We start from the raw sequence: 15649 nt of genomic DNA on the forward strand, positions 1-15649 counted from the left end.
TAGAATGCTAAGAAGCAATCGTATTAGCTGTGTGGGAAACAACAGCTTCACCGGCTTAAGCTCCGTTCGTTTGCTGTCCCTTTATGATAATCAGATTTCCACAATTGCTCCAGGTGCCTTTGACACGCTACATTCACTTTCTACATTGTAAGTTTTACTTTTTAATGCAACTTATCCTATTTCAAAGCTTAAAGCCTCCTTGTTAAATTATGGCACTCTGACTGGGATTTCAAAAGAACAATAGTCATTAACCATGTGATGGCACTCCTCTGTCATATAATATGAGGGTATAGTGCCAGATCCAGGATGTTAGTTGAAAAAAATCTTTGAGGTATTCACTTTTATTCCTATCTTGGTATAGAAAACAAAAACATGTTTATAGTATGTGTTGCAAGCAGGCTTTAGATCTGATTGTTTAACCCTTTTGGTTTTAATGTTTCTGAACCATATGTGCATTTAATATTATTTGCAGCTTATATTTTGTATGTCCACTTAGGATATCTGTCCTTGCACTCTATGAATTTACACATCATATGCAAATCATCCAAGATTCCTTTAGCCAGGAGGCTAAAGACATTGAAATGAACTTGTACCATACAGAGAGTCCTAAGCTTTATGTCACAGTTTTTTATGGCTTCACAGTGATACCAAGTGTCAGGCTTTCCTTGTTGTATCTCATCAGTTAGCTTTTGAGTTATAAAGACAGTCAAAGCAGTTGCAAGACCTGTATATGAATTTTACCTTCCATATGTTACACGTATCTTATTAACAGTCTGCTTTTCAGCAGTGTTTCTGTGTCAGCAGATGTGGACCTCTGACAGTTTATTTTGTAGTATAGTTTGTATGTCATCCTCGTGCATCAGAGGACAGTACTCTGCAAACGATGAGTATCTTTACTGTTATCATTTAACTTCAGAAGCAAAAGCATTCCCATTAGGCTTAGCAAGAACACTGTCACACTGTACCAAAATGTAATAGTCATGAAATAAGCAGAGGTTGATATATGTGGCATGGAAGGCTAGCTGAAATGCAAATTTGTATCATGTCTAAATAAAGAAAAGCAGGCCACTGCTACGGTCATGGTAAAATGAAAGGAATCAAACAGTTATGGAATCACTGTGTTAATTAAGCTTTTACACATACCACACACAAACACACACACACACTACATTTTTTCAATAGTGAAGTAGTAACAACATTTTAAAGCTACAGAAAGCACAGTATTCATAGAAATCAAGTCCATTTTTATTGCTGCATTTGCAGATCCATTTTGTATTTCCCAGCATTGTTATATTTCTAAGGGAAGACTTGCCTAAGATGTTATAGCAAATGCCTATGCATACCCATATAGTTTTTATATTATACAACTGCAAACCAGGTTATAATCACTCAAAAAATAAACTCTGATTTTACATTATACCAAACACAAATGAAATAAGATAGTTTAAAGGCTTGTGAAAGGCTTTACTGGAACTAGTACATCCACTTCAGCAACTAGTCACTGTTAAAAAAACAATAATGATTAGACTACATACACTGTACAAAAAGACCTTCCTTAATTAATCAATTATTCTACAGGAACACTTTTCAAGGAAGCTCACTATTCAAAACATCAGGATGTAAAGTTTTAAACTGCAAAATGTACAACTCCATTTTATCTAATAAAAGTGACCTGTATTTATCAGTATGCTCTGGCTTGTACACTACCTGTCGCATAAGAAAAAAAATTTAAACTTAAGAACAAGATATTTCTGTATATTCATTCCAACAGTCTCTAAGGTATTCTTTAATTCTTATTTTTGCAGTCCCACTGGTCTTACCCATACAATACATTCTACTGGAACACACAATGGCATAAATGACCATCGAAATGGAATACATCTTGTTTAAATTGTTTTTGTTATGCAACAGGTTGTGAACAAGCCAGGGCATACTAATAAATACAGGACACATTTATTAGATAAAAAGGAGGTGATGTACATTTTGCAGTTTAAAATTTTACAGCCTGATGGTTTGAATACTGGGCTAAGCTGCAGAGTTTACATATTACCAAGCTCTGCAGTATTAAAAAAAAAGGAATGATATTGTAGTGCATATTGCTCCAGATTTTAGTTGTGCAAATAGTGTTCAGAAGACAATCATGCTACAACAACTGTAACACAGTAAGGACCCACAGTGTGGGATATTAATTTCCATTCCGGTGATCTTCTTTATAAAAAATACCTCAACTCATTGTCACATTTCACTTATTATGGTCCTATTTACAGCAGTGGTTACGTATTAACTGGACCACAAAAAAATGTTGAACTCATTGTCATTGCAGAGATATATATATATATATATATGTATATATATATATATATATATATATATATATATATATATATATATATATATATATCATGGTTAGGTCCCTCATTATACCGTATTTCACTTCTCATTTTCTTCCTATATCTTGGCTGTCTTGATGGCTAAATTGGATTTTGAATTGGCATACCAGGAGTTCTTATTTCAGTTCACACTTTTTTCCTTTCAACACATCAGTAATATTTTAGTCTCAGATTTAGATCTGTAGTTTACCATTGTTTTTTTCACTACTGATAAGTAACACTATTCCTGTTTGTTCTACATACCAAAAGTGAACAATATTTTGCCTCTGCCTTTCATTTTTATGAAGTATCCACTTTATTTTTATGATCACCCACCACTTCTGTCTCAGCTATTGGTACAGAAATAAATGTGACACAAATGTCTTTAAATTGGCTGCAGCATAACAAGTGACTTACGAGATGGCACAGAAGGTTAAGGTTGGAAGCTGCTCTCTCAGCCCTAATATGTCTACTGTGTGACCTTGCACAAGTCATTAAACCAGACACTGTCCCGAGTAGCCCCCTGAAAAGAGACTGTGTGTCCAGTGGACCTACCAGATTAGAAAATGAGTATTATTGCTATTACGGCTATTATGCTATTGGAACTTCGAGAGTGGGGACTTCAGGACTTGAAAATGAAAAATTAAATGCAAATCATTTTACATAGTAGTCAAATGGGATAATTGCAGTTATACACTAGCAAAAATTATGCGAGGGGGTCTCCACACCCCCATTATCCCCTTGCACCAACCAAACAGACATTAGAAGATGGAATACTCTGACATACAGTTTATGACTTGGTATATATATATATATATATATATATATATATATATATATATATATATATATATATATATATATAGATAGATAGAGATAGGTATGTATATATATATATATATATATATATATATATATATATATATATATATATATGTATATGTATATTGCAGTTCTGAGGCACTAACTTATGGTCCTCAAACACACAATGGGAACCCCTACAGCACTGGCTCTCAGGTTCTCTCACAGCGAGCCTCTCTCAAACCAAAGAAAAAAAACTACTTTAATTTTAAAATATTAAAGGACAATTTGGGTCATCCTATCTGAAAACAGTTTGCACTGTGAAGAAGCTGTCCACTGCTTTCCTTCCCAACCCTCACAAATGCAGACTTGAAATAATGAAGATCTTGCTATGTTATTCTTTTTTATTGATTTTCAAATACATGCATTCACTGACTATTATTCAACTACATTTAGGCTGACACCACATAAAATCTTAAAATACATATTGTCAGATTTATTTTTACCTCCCCTGAAGCAGGTTTAATCTCCACATGGAGTATAGACTTACCATTAGGGAAATGGTGGCTATAGCCTAACCAAGATAAAGTATGCTGTAGTGACACAAGGAAAGTACTGCCTACTTAATAAAGTGACTGCCAGTTCAAAGGCCTTTGGTTTTATTAAGTATCTTTATTATGTTATTAGTTTTGGTTTTATTTCTTCCTTCCTTAGCAGACGAGTTGCATGGAAAGCTATGTTGAATGTTCTTTAACTGTTTATTAGATGCATACCTGTATAGTTTCTCAGGTGTAAACTTGTCACTTAAGAAGACCACTGAGAGCCATACCATCGCAGTTTACCTTCTTTCTCTGCCCATATAGGAGTGAGGGGGGAGGAATTGGGGGGGAATTTGTGGTTACCCATCAATTTGCCTATATTAGATTTAAAGAGAGTGAGGAAGCTACTTTCTTTGATGTTGATTGGCTGCTATTACAATGGCAGAGTATCCTTGGGAACAGATATCTATCTTGCTAAAATGTCCTGCTTATATTACATGTAGATTTAGCTCCCTAGTGTGGGTATTTGTGATGCTTCTAGTTTATCATCCTAGAGAAGATCAAGCAGGACAGGGTCATTTGCAGACGTGTATGTAGGCCAGGCAGAGGTTGTCATATATAAGTCTGTGTGAGACAAAATAGATTGACAGAGATTTCAAATGTTCTTTATAGCTTAGCAAGCTCATACTATACCTTTCTTGGTGAGGAAACATTGTTTTTTCTGTTTGAATGATGTGCTTGGATGAAGTCATGCTAAAGAGAGTATCGGAGTATTATATTTTAATATGGGCTTGATAAAGGAAGAGACAGTTGGGACAGTAGCTTCTTTGGAGATAGAGGATATGCCTTTAGTGACCAGATGGACTAGGTAGAAGGATTTCCTAATGGTAGTTAATATATGGTGGCTGAGTCCATGAACATATTCAGATCTGTAATGTCACCTTCCATTTTTGAGGGGTTAGGGTGGTAAATGGAAGATGTAGTTTTCTTCTTGTTTCACAAAAAGTACAGCACTACAGTTCTCAAATTAATCCTTAGTCTGTGTTCCTGACAATGCTGAATTTGTTTGGGTAAGGCACTCTTGGAGGATACAAGTGTTATCTGGAGTGTTGCCAAATTTGCAATCATCAACAGATGGTAAGCCAGCTATCCTTGGTCATAGCGTTGTTGACAGTTAAGTATATGTCAGAGTAGTGCTCCCAGAATGGAGCACTTGGGATTTTGAGGTACTGATCCTTTTGAAGGAAATTGTGCCACAAACCCTGACTGATGGACACAATCACTCTTAACCAGTTTGCCATTTAATGGGTTTGTGACAATAGGAGGTACTGCCAGCACAGCTAGCTGGAATTTTGTAAATAATTATATGTCATTTGTGAATATCAGACTGATTTATACAAGATGCTTATGGTACAAATGTATTAGTACTGTATTTCATGTGGATATCAAATTGTTATGCACAATTGTTTGTGTTGAAAAGGTATTTGTAAAGTGATTGTGTTTGAAATGTATCCACAGTGTGCCCTACTGGAGAGAACAGAAATGTACATGTACTATTATAACTGTTTAAATGTATATATTTTAACAGAGGAAATTGGAAGGTTAAGTTCAGTCCAGCAAACTATAAAATATATCAGAAATTAAATCACTTTACGGGCTAGGCCATAAAGATGCCATCTCTCATGTTTCAATACAGCCAGAGACACAAACTCTGTACTAGGAAAATTTCTGTATTGTCTTTGGGGTGAACTAATTACTACTCTTGAGTCATGGTGGTATGAAATTGTTTTATGACTTCCAGCACCTGCCACAGATCTGAGCAAAAGCCCTTGTGTGTGTATTTTTACAGGTAGGTGCTACATCCTGCCAGCTTCCTGCAATGGGGGTATGCATGGGAACTAGAAGTCAGATAAGAAGAATTGATGTGATTCTGCAAGCTATCCCAGAAATAATATCTTAGATATTGTTTTGAGAATTCTCTTAGTAAATCTGAGCATTCTGTATTCTGTCTTGGGGCTTTCAGCAAGAAAGACCATTCACCACATCAACTACCTTGCTCTATTAAGTAAGTAAGAAATAGTATAATTCTCTTAGATTCAATCAGGAATATAGTGAAGCTTAGTTTAGATGTTGTTTTTCTTTATTTGTCTAAGCATGCCCTTCAATGTTATTTTAAGTATTTCCTGTGATTTTGAACTTTGATGTCACTGCGAATGTATACTTATTATTTTCTTGTTCTTTTATTATTAAATATATTTAAGCCTTTCACTGTGGCTGATCATTGCAGAGATATTTAAGTTTTGAGAGTATTTGCATATTTCTTTGGTGACACTGTGTGGGCCACTCCTAATAGCCTTGCTCTTAGTCAAACTATCATTTCTATTAATCTTTATTTCACTCAGTATACTTGGTGCCCTTGTAAGGGCCTTAAGGTAGCTGGCAGGAGTGTCTTGTGGCAGTCAGAACTCCCTTATAGTCTGGGCAGAAGGGGGCATAGCTAGTAAACCTGTGGCAGCCTTTCCCATGTGTGTGTGTGTGTGTGTGTGTGTGTGTGTGTGTGTGTGTGTGTGTGTGTGTGTGTGTGTAAATCAAACCTCAAAGAGTGTGAGTCTCTGCTATTTGGGCAGGGACACAAAGCACTGGTTGAAAAGAGAGGCTGATGGAGGTCTTGGCTTGGACACTCAGCTGAAGTCTCAACTCTATAGCTGTGCCAAAGGGGAGTCTTACTGGGGATCTGGAGAAAGAGAGAGAAACCAGCTCCAGACTGACTGTGTTCCCCATGTGCTCTTAAGGGAAATCGTGCTTGACTGTGCTTGATGCAGGCAGCTGCATCTGGAGATACTGTGTGTGTACCTGTTGTCCTCACAGGGAACGACCCCCACTGGTGCCAGTGGTGAGGATTGAGGCTCCTCGATTACTGGCCCAGAGGTGGTGGGACATCACAGGGTTACATAAGGGTTTATATTTAGCTGTGTCAGTTTGTCAATGACTTCATAACATGAGATAGTGTAAACAGCCTTGACTAGGTCTAATGAAGTGATTTGTAATCATCTGTCTTTGTCTAGTGCTTCTGTGACTTTCAAAACAGTCAATCAGGTTAAGTTGGCAATTTCTGCACTTCACAAAACCAAACAGGTTTGGGTCAAATGATAGTAAGCTGTAAAACTTCCTATTTTTGAATTCCCTGTTGTTACTTTCCATTATTTTACATATGAAACTCAAAAGGCTAATCAGTATATAGGTCTCAGGCTAAGAGGTTCGGACAGTCTTGTGGAGGGGGACAACAACAGCTGTTCTCCAAGCTAAAAGAACAGCTGTTGTTGTCCCCCTCCACAAGACTGTCCGAACCTCTTAGCCTGAGACCTATATACTGATTAGCCTGTACATAACCAGTTAAAAGGATTAGGCTAAACAGGTTTACAGGGGAGGTGCTGAGGCAGTGTATTACACTAGTGAGGAAACAGTCTTATAAATGTATTAAACCTCATCCTTTCAAATGGTTATATACTTAAACCAGTTGAAAGGTTGAGGTTAAATAGGTTTACAGGGGAGGTGCTAAGGCAGTGTATTACACCAGTGAGGAAACAGTCTTGTAAATGTATTAAACCTCATCCTTTCAAATGGTTATATACCTAAACCAGTCAAAAGGGTGAGGTTAAATAGGTTTACAGGGGAGGTGCTGAGGCAGTGTATTACACTAGTGAGGAAACAGTCTTGTTTGCTGTTGACCCGAACATGAATAGTAGTTTTGGAGAGACTGGAGAGGACTTTTTGTACTTGATCCAACACAATCATAGGGAGAGATTTTACCAGAATATTGTGCATGTGGGGGGGGGGGGGGGGCATTGGGGATTCAGAGAAAAGATGCTTGAGCTAAATTTATGATAAAAATCTTGTTTCTTGGTATGTATAGAAAATACACTCAAAGTTCTAATAATGCATGCAGTGTGTTTTGATGAAAATGCAGAATTTGGTAGTACATTTATTTATTTACTTTTCTGGGAAATGGTCTGCTGTTTTATGTATAACATACATCATCTTCAAATAGTAGACATGAAATATGAACTAAGCAATGCATTTTAGTTGTTACCATGACATAATGTTCTTATCTGCTGTTTATGGAACTTGTAGTTTTGGGAAACAGCTGCATTTTCATAACTTTATTTCCAAACATCTTTTCAAAATGAAACAGTGAAGCCCAGTTACTGTCTATAAACTATTCAAGGCATTTTCCCCCAGTTTTCATTTTTAATTGATGGCTTCTAATCTAATTTTAGACTTGCTAGTGTCATCTTATCTATGGCTATAGCAAACATACTAAGAGAATGAGATTACATTTCTGTAAGATAAAGTCACCGAAAAATGAGATAGTCTGATTAATGCATATAAGATAAAATAATAGCCTTTTGTTGACTATGTATAATAAAGCTAGCATGTAAATATATAATGAAATTGTCTCCAGGGCTACTCATCAGTAGGATATGTTCTGAGACTTGGAAATGAAAATTCATTTTTTTACATGACAGATACTTGACTTGGCTGCTAATTTAGATGGAAAAGCCTATTCCAGAGAGAATATAGGAAAAGGAATTCTAGAACATGACAAATTAATGAAATGGCTGTTGACAGGTTAAATCCAATAATGTAGTAATAATTGGCTTTCAACCCTGTACTAAATTGATATATTGTCACTGTACACATGTTTTGTATCATGTCAGAAATCTGATAGTTCCACTTACATCACTGTGAGATGCAAACAGATTTGCCACATATATACAAATTGCCTATGCTAATCATAGCTTGGTAGATATAATTGCTTTATGTTGGCATCAATTTTTCATTTGACTCATGACAGCTGATTTTGTGTTTAGCAAGTATTTCTTCACATATACAGGCAATTTTCTGTTGGTTACTGAAACAAGTCTGACACATTATGATTTTTTTTCACTATTCATAGACAGCACATATTTAATCGTTTTTACTTTTTTGACTAAAGCTAGAATGATTAACATACAATTTATACTTATCAATTTCTCTAGGAATCTTCTGGCAAATCCTTTTACTTGTAATTGCCATTTGGCCTGGCTAGGTGACTGGTTGAGGAAGAAACGTATTGTAACAGGAAATCCTCGTTGTCAGAAACCATACTTCTTAAAGGAGATTCCAATTCAAGATGTAGCTATACAGGACTTCACCTGTGATGATGGTAAGTAATACACACACCAGCATGGACAACATTGTTCCCACTGATATCTCCTATAGAAACAATACATGTTTATCCTTTATTATGTGTTTCTAATAAGCACCAGGCATGAATGCCTACCAGTGTAGATGTGTGTTGATTTCTTTTCTTTTTTAAGCAAGCAATATCTTTATTGAATTATCACTTATGACATGGGTAATCATACATTTACATATATGGAAACAAACCATGCTGATATATTTTTCAGTTGCAAACATTATACATCACATATAATTGTCTATACAGTCATTGTCAAGCGAACATTACATAACTCATTCAATTCCTGCCTTCCTTTAAACCTCATTCCTCCTCCTCAAAAAGCTTATTCTGCATGTATTGTTCCCACAATTCCCATTTTTTCTATGTAATTTGTGCCTACCCTTTTCTAAATATCCCAGGTACAATTCTTTTACCTCTGTTAATATACTCACTACTTCTGGTACAGTAGGCTTAGATTTTGATTTCCATTTCCTAGTTACTGCTTTTTTTTTGCTTTTGTCAGTCACCAGAATTAAACTCAGTAAGGATTTACTATGTCTGGGCAATTCTGATTCTGTATCACATCTCAAAAAAAATTATTTCCTTAGTTACAGCAATTTGCTTACCATGTATTTTGGACAGAGTAGCCTGCAGGGAATTTTTAAAGTATGTCAATTATTACACTCCCAAAAATATGTTCCCAATTGTCTATCCCTTCTCCATCACACCTCCAACATTTGCTGTCTACCTGAGAAAAAATTCTTTGGAGTTTGCATGGGGTATAAAAATACCTATGCCATTACTTCCAAGCAAAAATTCTAAATCTTCTAGTCTTTGTTGCTTATTTGGGAGCTATCTGTCTATCTATCTGTCTATCTATCTATCTATCTATCTATCTATCTATCTATCTATCTATCTATCTAACTATCTTTCTGTCTATCTATCTATCTATCTATCTATCTATCTATCTATCTATGTATCTATCTATCTGTCTATCTATCTATCTATCTATCTATCTATCTATCTATCTTTCTGTCTATCTATCTATCTATCTATCTATCTATCTATCTATCTATCTATCTATCTATCTATCTATCTATCTATCTATCTATCTATATATCTATCTATCTATGTATCTATCTATCTATCTATCTATCTATCTATCTATCTATCTATCTATCTATATCCTCTCATTGTTTCTTTGTGAATTGCTTATCCAGTCTCTCTTCCCAGCCCTTTCTAACTTCCCCTGACTGATTCATATAGTTATCATACAATAGTTTATATGCCCTACTAATTATCCCTTTTATAACAGCAGCTTCTTTTGTAGATTCTGCTAAAAACTCTACCAATGCTGGTCTTTCATTTAAGATCCCCATATTCCTTTCCCTTTGCCTATACTCTGATATCAATCCTGATAGGGAGAAGAATCTCTAGCCAACAGTCCAAATGTATTCTTGGCCTCTTCCCTTTCTTTTACCTTTCCTTATCTAATTATTTGTACCCAATACCGTGGTTCCTTTACCAGTTTCTCCAATAAATTCCAGCCCCCTCTTGCATATTCTGTGTACCCATAATTGCAGTCATCCCTATCAGCAGAATCTTCTTTCTCCATTACCATGCTGTTGTAGTTATTAGAATACTTTCTGCCATTTAAGTGGAGTGGCCTATTGACCCTTTTCAGCCACAGCCTGAGTTCAAACAACAGAGAACACATCATGGTCTTGCAGTCAACAATATTATATACTAAATTAGTACATAACATAAATCCAGAACATAATAGTAACACTAAATGCATACAGGGTAAGATTAAAAGATCCAGTCAGAGTGCATTGAGAATAGAAAAAGTCTGTACAATATGCAAGCTAAGATACACATAAAATACAGTGCAATCACACATACAATACATAACTATATGCATATGAAAGATATGTGTATACGATGCCACAAGAAAAGATGAGAAAAATATTTTCTTATTAATATTATACATCAAACATTATACCTAAAATGAGGCATGTCTCCCTAACATTTGTACAGGCTCCCTAGGGAAGTTGTGCTCCTCGGTGAAAGGGACTTATGAAAGGTACATCCCCTTACCCAAGGTCATCAAATTTAGAGCTGATTACACTAAGCAAGTGGTTTTATGCATTGGGTGGAGGACTTTTTCTCCCCCAACCCCATTGTTTGTCTTTCAGTGAAAGCAGTTATGCATTTGGGTAAGGTGCTTTTGCTTTGCAAAACTGGAACTGGTATAGTTCTTCACTACTTGGGTCCAGCAAAGGCATGATCAGACACATTAAATTCACCATTCTTACAACTTCACTGTCCTTGGTGAAAAAAAAAATCTGTCTTATATTACTTCTTAAGCAATTGGTTAAACACATCTAGCTAATGGCTGGCTGCCTCCCAGCTTCACAACTACCATTATGAGAATCTGATGTAAAGTATGTAAATAGCATAAACCTTAGAACTTCCTCCAAATAGAGCTGTACCCTTTATCACCCCTAAATGTGCCATATTCTGATTTATGGTCTTTAGATAACTGTGTACAATAGAATTGTATTGTTAGCTGTTGGTCTTTTTTGGTTATCATGTATAAACTGACATGTCGGTTTTAATGAAATAGCCCTGGAGCTGTAAGCAGTGATTTGTATGTGTTTCATGGATGTCCTATAGAGACAATTAGCTTTATTATTTTTAAATATGAAATTGATTAGAATGGCTAAATAGACAGTGTTTACAATAGCTACTGCTTTATTTATTGTTTAAAAATGTATATTTTCCAAGTATTTTCAATGGTCGTACTAGGAAATGTCGACTTCCTGAAAGGGGAGCTCATTTAGTACATTTAGGAACCAAATATGATTCAATAGGCACATAGATGAAGTTCAGTGACTTCAGTCTGAGGGTTCCTGAGGATCTATCTGAAGATGATGTGGTCCCTAACAAACATGGAAAGCCACCACAATTGCCATTGGACCTGAAGGCATGACAAAACCCAGGTGTGGAGGGAGTGCTTTCAGGGTATAATTTTGTTCCCTTTTTTGTGAAAACTCTCCCAGTCTAGTGCGTAGTAATTAGCAAAACTTCACCTTGTAGGCAGGAATTTATGTTTCAACAACTGCTTCTTTGTTAGCATAAGTATTCTGTCCTGAAGTTAACATTGCTTTTATTCTACAATTATCTGCCTTTGTGTTTCTGCACTTGCATGAAAGTTATGTAACTTCACAAATATATATGTGCATATCACTTCCACTGTCATTTTATAATTTGGCTAAACACACAAGACTGAAGTTGTATCTGTATTGATGGCTAAGGAATCCTTCCTTCAACTTATTACCTTGACACAAAGTGAAAGTGTACACCATCCTGGAGATTCAGAAATGGCAAATCCCTGATCACAGTCAACCTGACTCATTTTGCTATATGTGCATGCTGAGCCCCAAGTCTAATAAAGAATGTAAGTGGGCAGACAAGTATGATGAATGAGCAGCTTCTCATTGTGGCCACAGCAGGGACCTTCTGGAGGATTGTGTTGAACCAAGTTGTGGTTACAGTGAATTATGAGCAACAGCAGTATTCATCCATTGAGCATGACCCTCAGGGGTACTCAATGTAAAATCTCATGTACAGGTGGTCATAAGGCTCATGTGCTGGTCTATTCTTTTACCTGGGGATACAGATATACAGTAAAGATACTTGTGGGGGGGTAGAAAGGGAAGTATGATTACAGTAGAAGGACAGAAAAGGTAGTAGGCCCACACAAACAAACAAACAAGCAAACACATATATAACATAGACAACAGTGCAGAGGGAGGTGATGACACAATCAAGAATGTGGAAGAAAATGGAGAGAGGGTATATGGTCCTCACATACACATCAATATCAATTAAATGAACTTAAAAAGGATAAAATAAATCAGGATGGCTGGGGTGCAGAAAAGTAACAAAATATATCCACCAAATCCAGTTGTGACATCAACAGAGTATGATGACTGTACTGTACTGCATACTGCAAATGCCATAAAAAAGCAACAACATAACCCTCAAGGGATTTGAACACTCAACACTCTTCGCTTAGATTCTATAGAGCACTTAATTTATAGAGTGAGCCATGGAAGCAGTTACACAGATGTCAGTGAAGCAAACAACAGGTGAGTGTTACACATTTACAGAATGAAAGCATAAAGGACAAAAAAAAAATCAACACTGACATGACTTGAACTCAACTCTATTACAGAGATTCTTACAAGCACTTAATTTATAGAGTGAGACATGGAAACAGTAACAATGAAGGTGTCAGTGAAGCACATATCAGGTGATTGTTTCACATTTACAAAATTAAAACATAAAAGACAGAAAAATAATTCAACTCTTAGAAATTCTCAGACCTCAAACCTCTTTTATAATATCTACCAAGTACTTAATTTACATAGTGAGCCATGAAAACAACCACGCTATAGGTGTCAATGAACTAAATAGCAGGTAACTGTTACACATTTGCAGACTGGAAGCATAAAAGATAAAAAATGCTGGTAATGCTGAGTGGATTTGAAACTCAATCCTCTTCATTTAGATTTTACCAAACACTTTATTTATGGAGTTAGCCATATACTCTACCAAGCACTTTATTTACAGAGTGAGCCATATTAAGCAGTTCCACAGAAAGTGTCACTTTTATCCCATGATGTATATGCAAACTGCGTTGCAACAACTCTCAGCTCATTTCCATGCCCGGTGGCAGTTGAGGCCAGTATACATAGTAGATAACGGTGAGTGCACTTAGCCTTTGTTATATAATGAACAGTATTTTCCTCATTGGTTGCACATGGACATTGAAGGTGCTGTTTGCAACCCACTGAGGACAGTATAATCACAAAAGATAAGTGATTTGGAAATCCAATAAGTTTGAGAATGTGTTTGTTTTTGACCAGATTAACGATTGGAAATGTGAGTACAGGAAGGACATGAAAAGGGGAAGCAGGCAAGCAGAGGGTAGAAGAGAAGGTTAGCAACTAAGGAATGAACAGGATGGAGATGGGGAAGGTGGGATTAAATATTATTATCTTTTTGTAGCACAGGTACCCATTTTTCATGCAAAAGTAGAAGGGGAAGGAAATAAGGGAAGTAAGAGGAAGTTAAGAGAGTGAGATTAGGTAGCAAAGGAAGAAAGACATGCCTGACAGGGTGTGTGGTAGTAATGTGGAATGTAATGGTGAAGGAGACATCATACATATAGAGGGAGGTAGTAATGTGGAATGTAACGGTGAAGGAGACATCATACATATAGAGGGAGGTAGCAATGTGGAATGTAACGGTGAAGTAGACATCATACATATAGAGGGAGGTAGTAATGTGAAATGTAACGGTGAAGGAGACATCATACATATAGAGGGAGGTAGTAATGTGGAATGTAACGGTGAAGGAGACATCATACATATAGAGGGAGGTAGTAATGTGGAATGTAACGGTGAAGGAGACATCATACATACAGAGGGAGGTAGTAATGTGGAATGTAATGGTGAGGGAGACATCATACATATAGAGGGAGGTAGTAATGTGGAATGTAATGGTGAAGGAGACATCATACATATAGAGGGAGGTAGTAATGTGGAATGTAACAGTGAATGAGACATCATACATATAGAGGGAGGTAGTAATGTGGAATGTAACGGTGAAGGAGACATCATACATATAGAGGGAGGTAGCAATGTGGAATGTAACGGTGAAGGAGACATCATACATATAGAGGGAGGTAGTAATGTGGAATGTAACGGTGAAGGAGACATCATACATATAGAGGGAGGTAGTAATGTGGAATGTAACGGTGAAGGAGACATCATACATATAGAGGGAGGTAGTAATGTGGAATGTAACGGTGAAGGAGACATCATACATATAGAGGGAGGTAGTAATGTGGAATGTAACAGTGAAGGAGACATCATACATATAGAGGGAGGTAGTAATGTGGAATGTAACGGTGAAGGAGACATCATACATATAGAGGGAGGTAGTAATGTGGAATGTAACGGGGAAGGAGACATCATACATATAGAGGGAGGTAGTAATGTGGAATGTAAGCAGGGGAAGGAGACATCATACATATAGAGGAGGTAGTAATGTGGAATGTAACGGTGAAGGAGACATCATACATATAGAGGGAGGTAGTAATGTGGAATGTAACGGGGAAGGAGACATCATACATATAGAGGGAGGTAGTAATGTGGAATGTAACGGTGAAGGAGTCATCATACATATAGAGGAGGTAGTAATGTGGAATGTAGTGATTGAAGGAGACATCATACATATAGAGGAGGTAGTAATGTGGAATGTAGCGGTGAAGGACATCATACATATAGAGGGAGGTAGTAATGTGGAATGTAACGGTGAAGGAGACATCATACATATAGAGGAGGTAGTAATGTGGAATGTAACGGTGAAGGAGACATCATACATATAGAGGGAGGTAGTAATGTGGAATGTAGCAGTGAAGGAGACATCATACATATAGAGGGAGGTAGTAATGTGGAATGTAATGGTGAAGGAGACATCATACATATAGAGGGAGGTAGTAATGTGGAATGTAACGGTGAAGGAGACATCATACATATAGAGGGAGGTAGTAATGTGGAATGTAATGGTGAAGGAGACATCATACATATAGGGAGGTAGTAATGTGGAATGTAACGGTGAAGGAGACATCATACATATAGAGGGAG

At 36.6% G+C, this 15649-nt stretch overlaps 1 protein-coding gene across 7 annotated transcripts in view; it reads left to right on the plus strand.

Annotated features, from left to right (window-relative positions):
• SLIT2 (slit guidance ligand 2) overlaps nt 1–15649 on the plus strand; it is a 1414056-nt gene that overhangs the window by 1102571 nt on the left and 295836 nt on the right. For all 7 annotated transcript variants that reach the window (XM_044062070.1, XM_044062072.1, XM_044062071.1 and 4 more), the window contains 2 exons: nt 4–147; nt 8749–8915. In XM_044062070.1, the coding sequence (XP_043918005.1) occupies nt 4–147; nt 8749–8915 (311 nt within the window). The remainder of the gene's footprint in view (nt 1–3; nt 148–8748; nt 8916–15649) is intronic.

The sequence above is a fragment of the Protopterus annectens genome, chromosome 2.part1 (genome assembly GCF_019279795.1).
Source record: "Protopterus annectens isolate FY-2018-M chromosome 2.part1, PAN1.0, whole genome shotgun sequence".
In the NCBI taxonomy this organism is placed as follows: Eukaryota; Metazoa; Chordata; order Ceratodontiformes; family Protopteridae; genus Protopterus; species Protopterus annectens.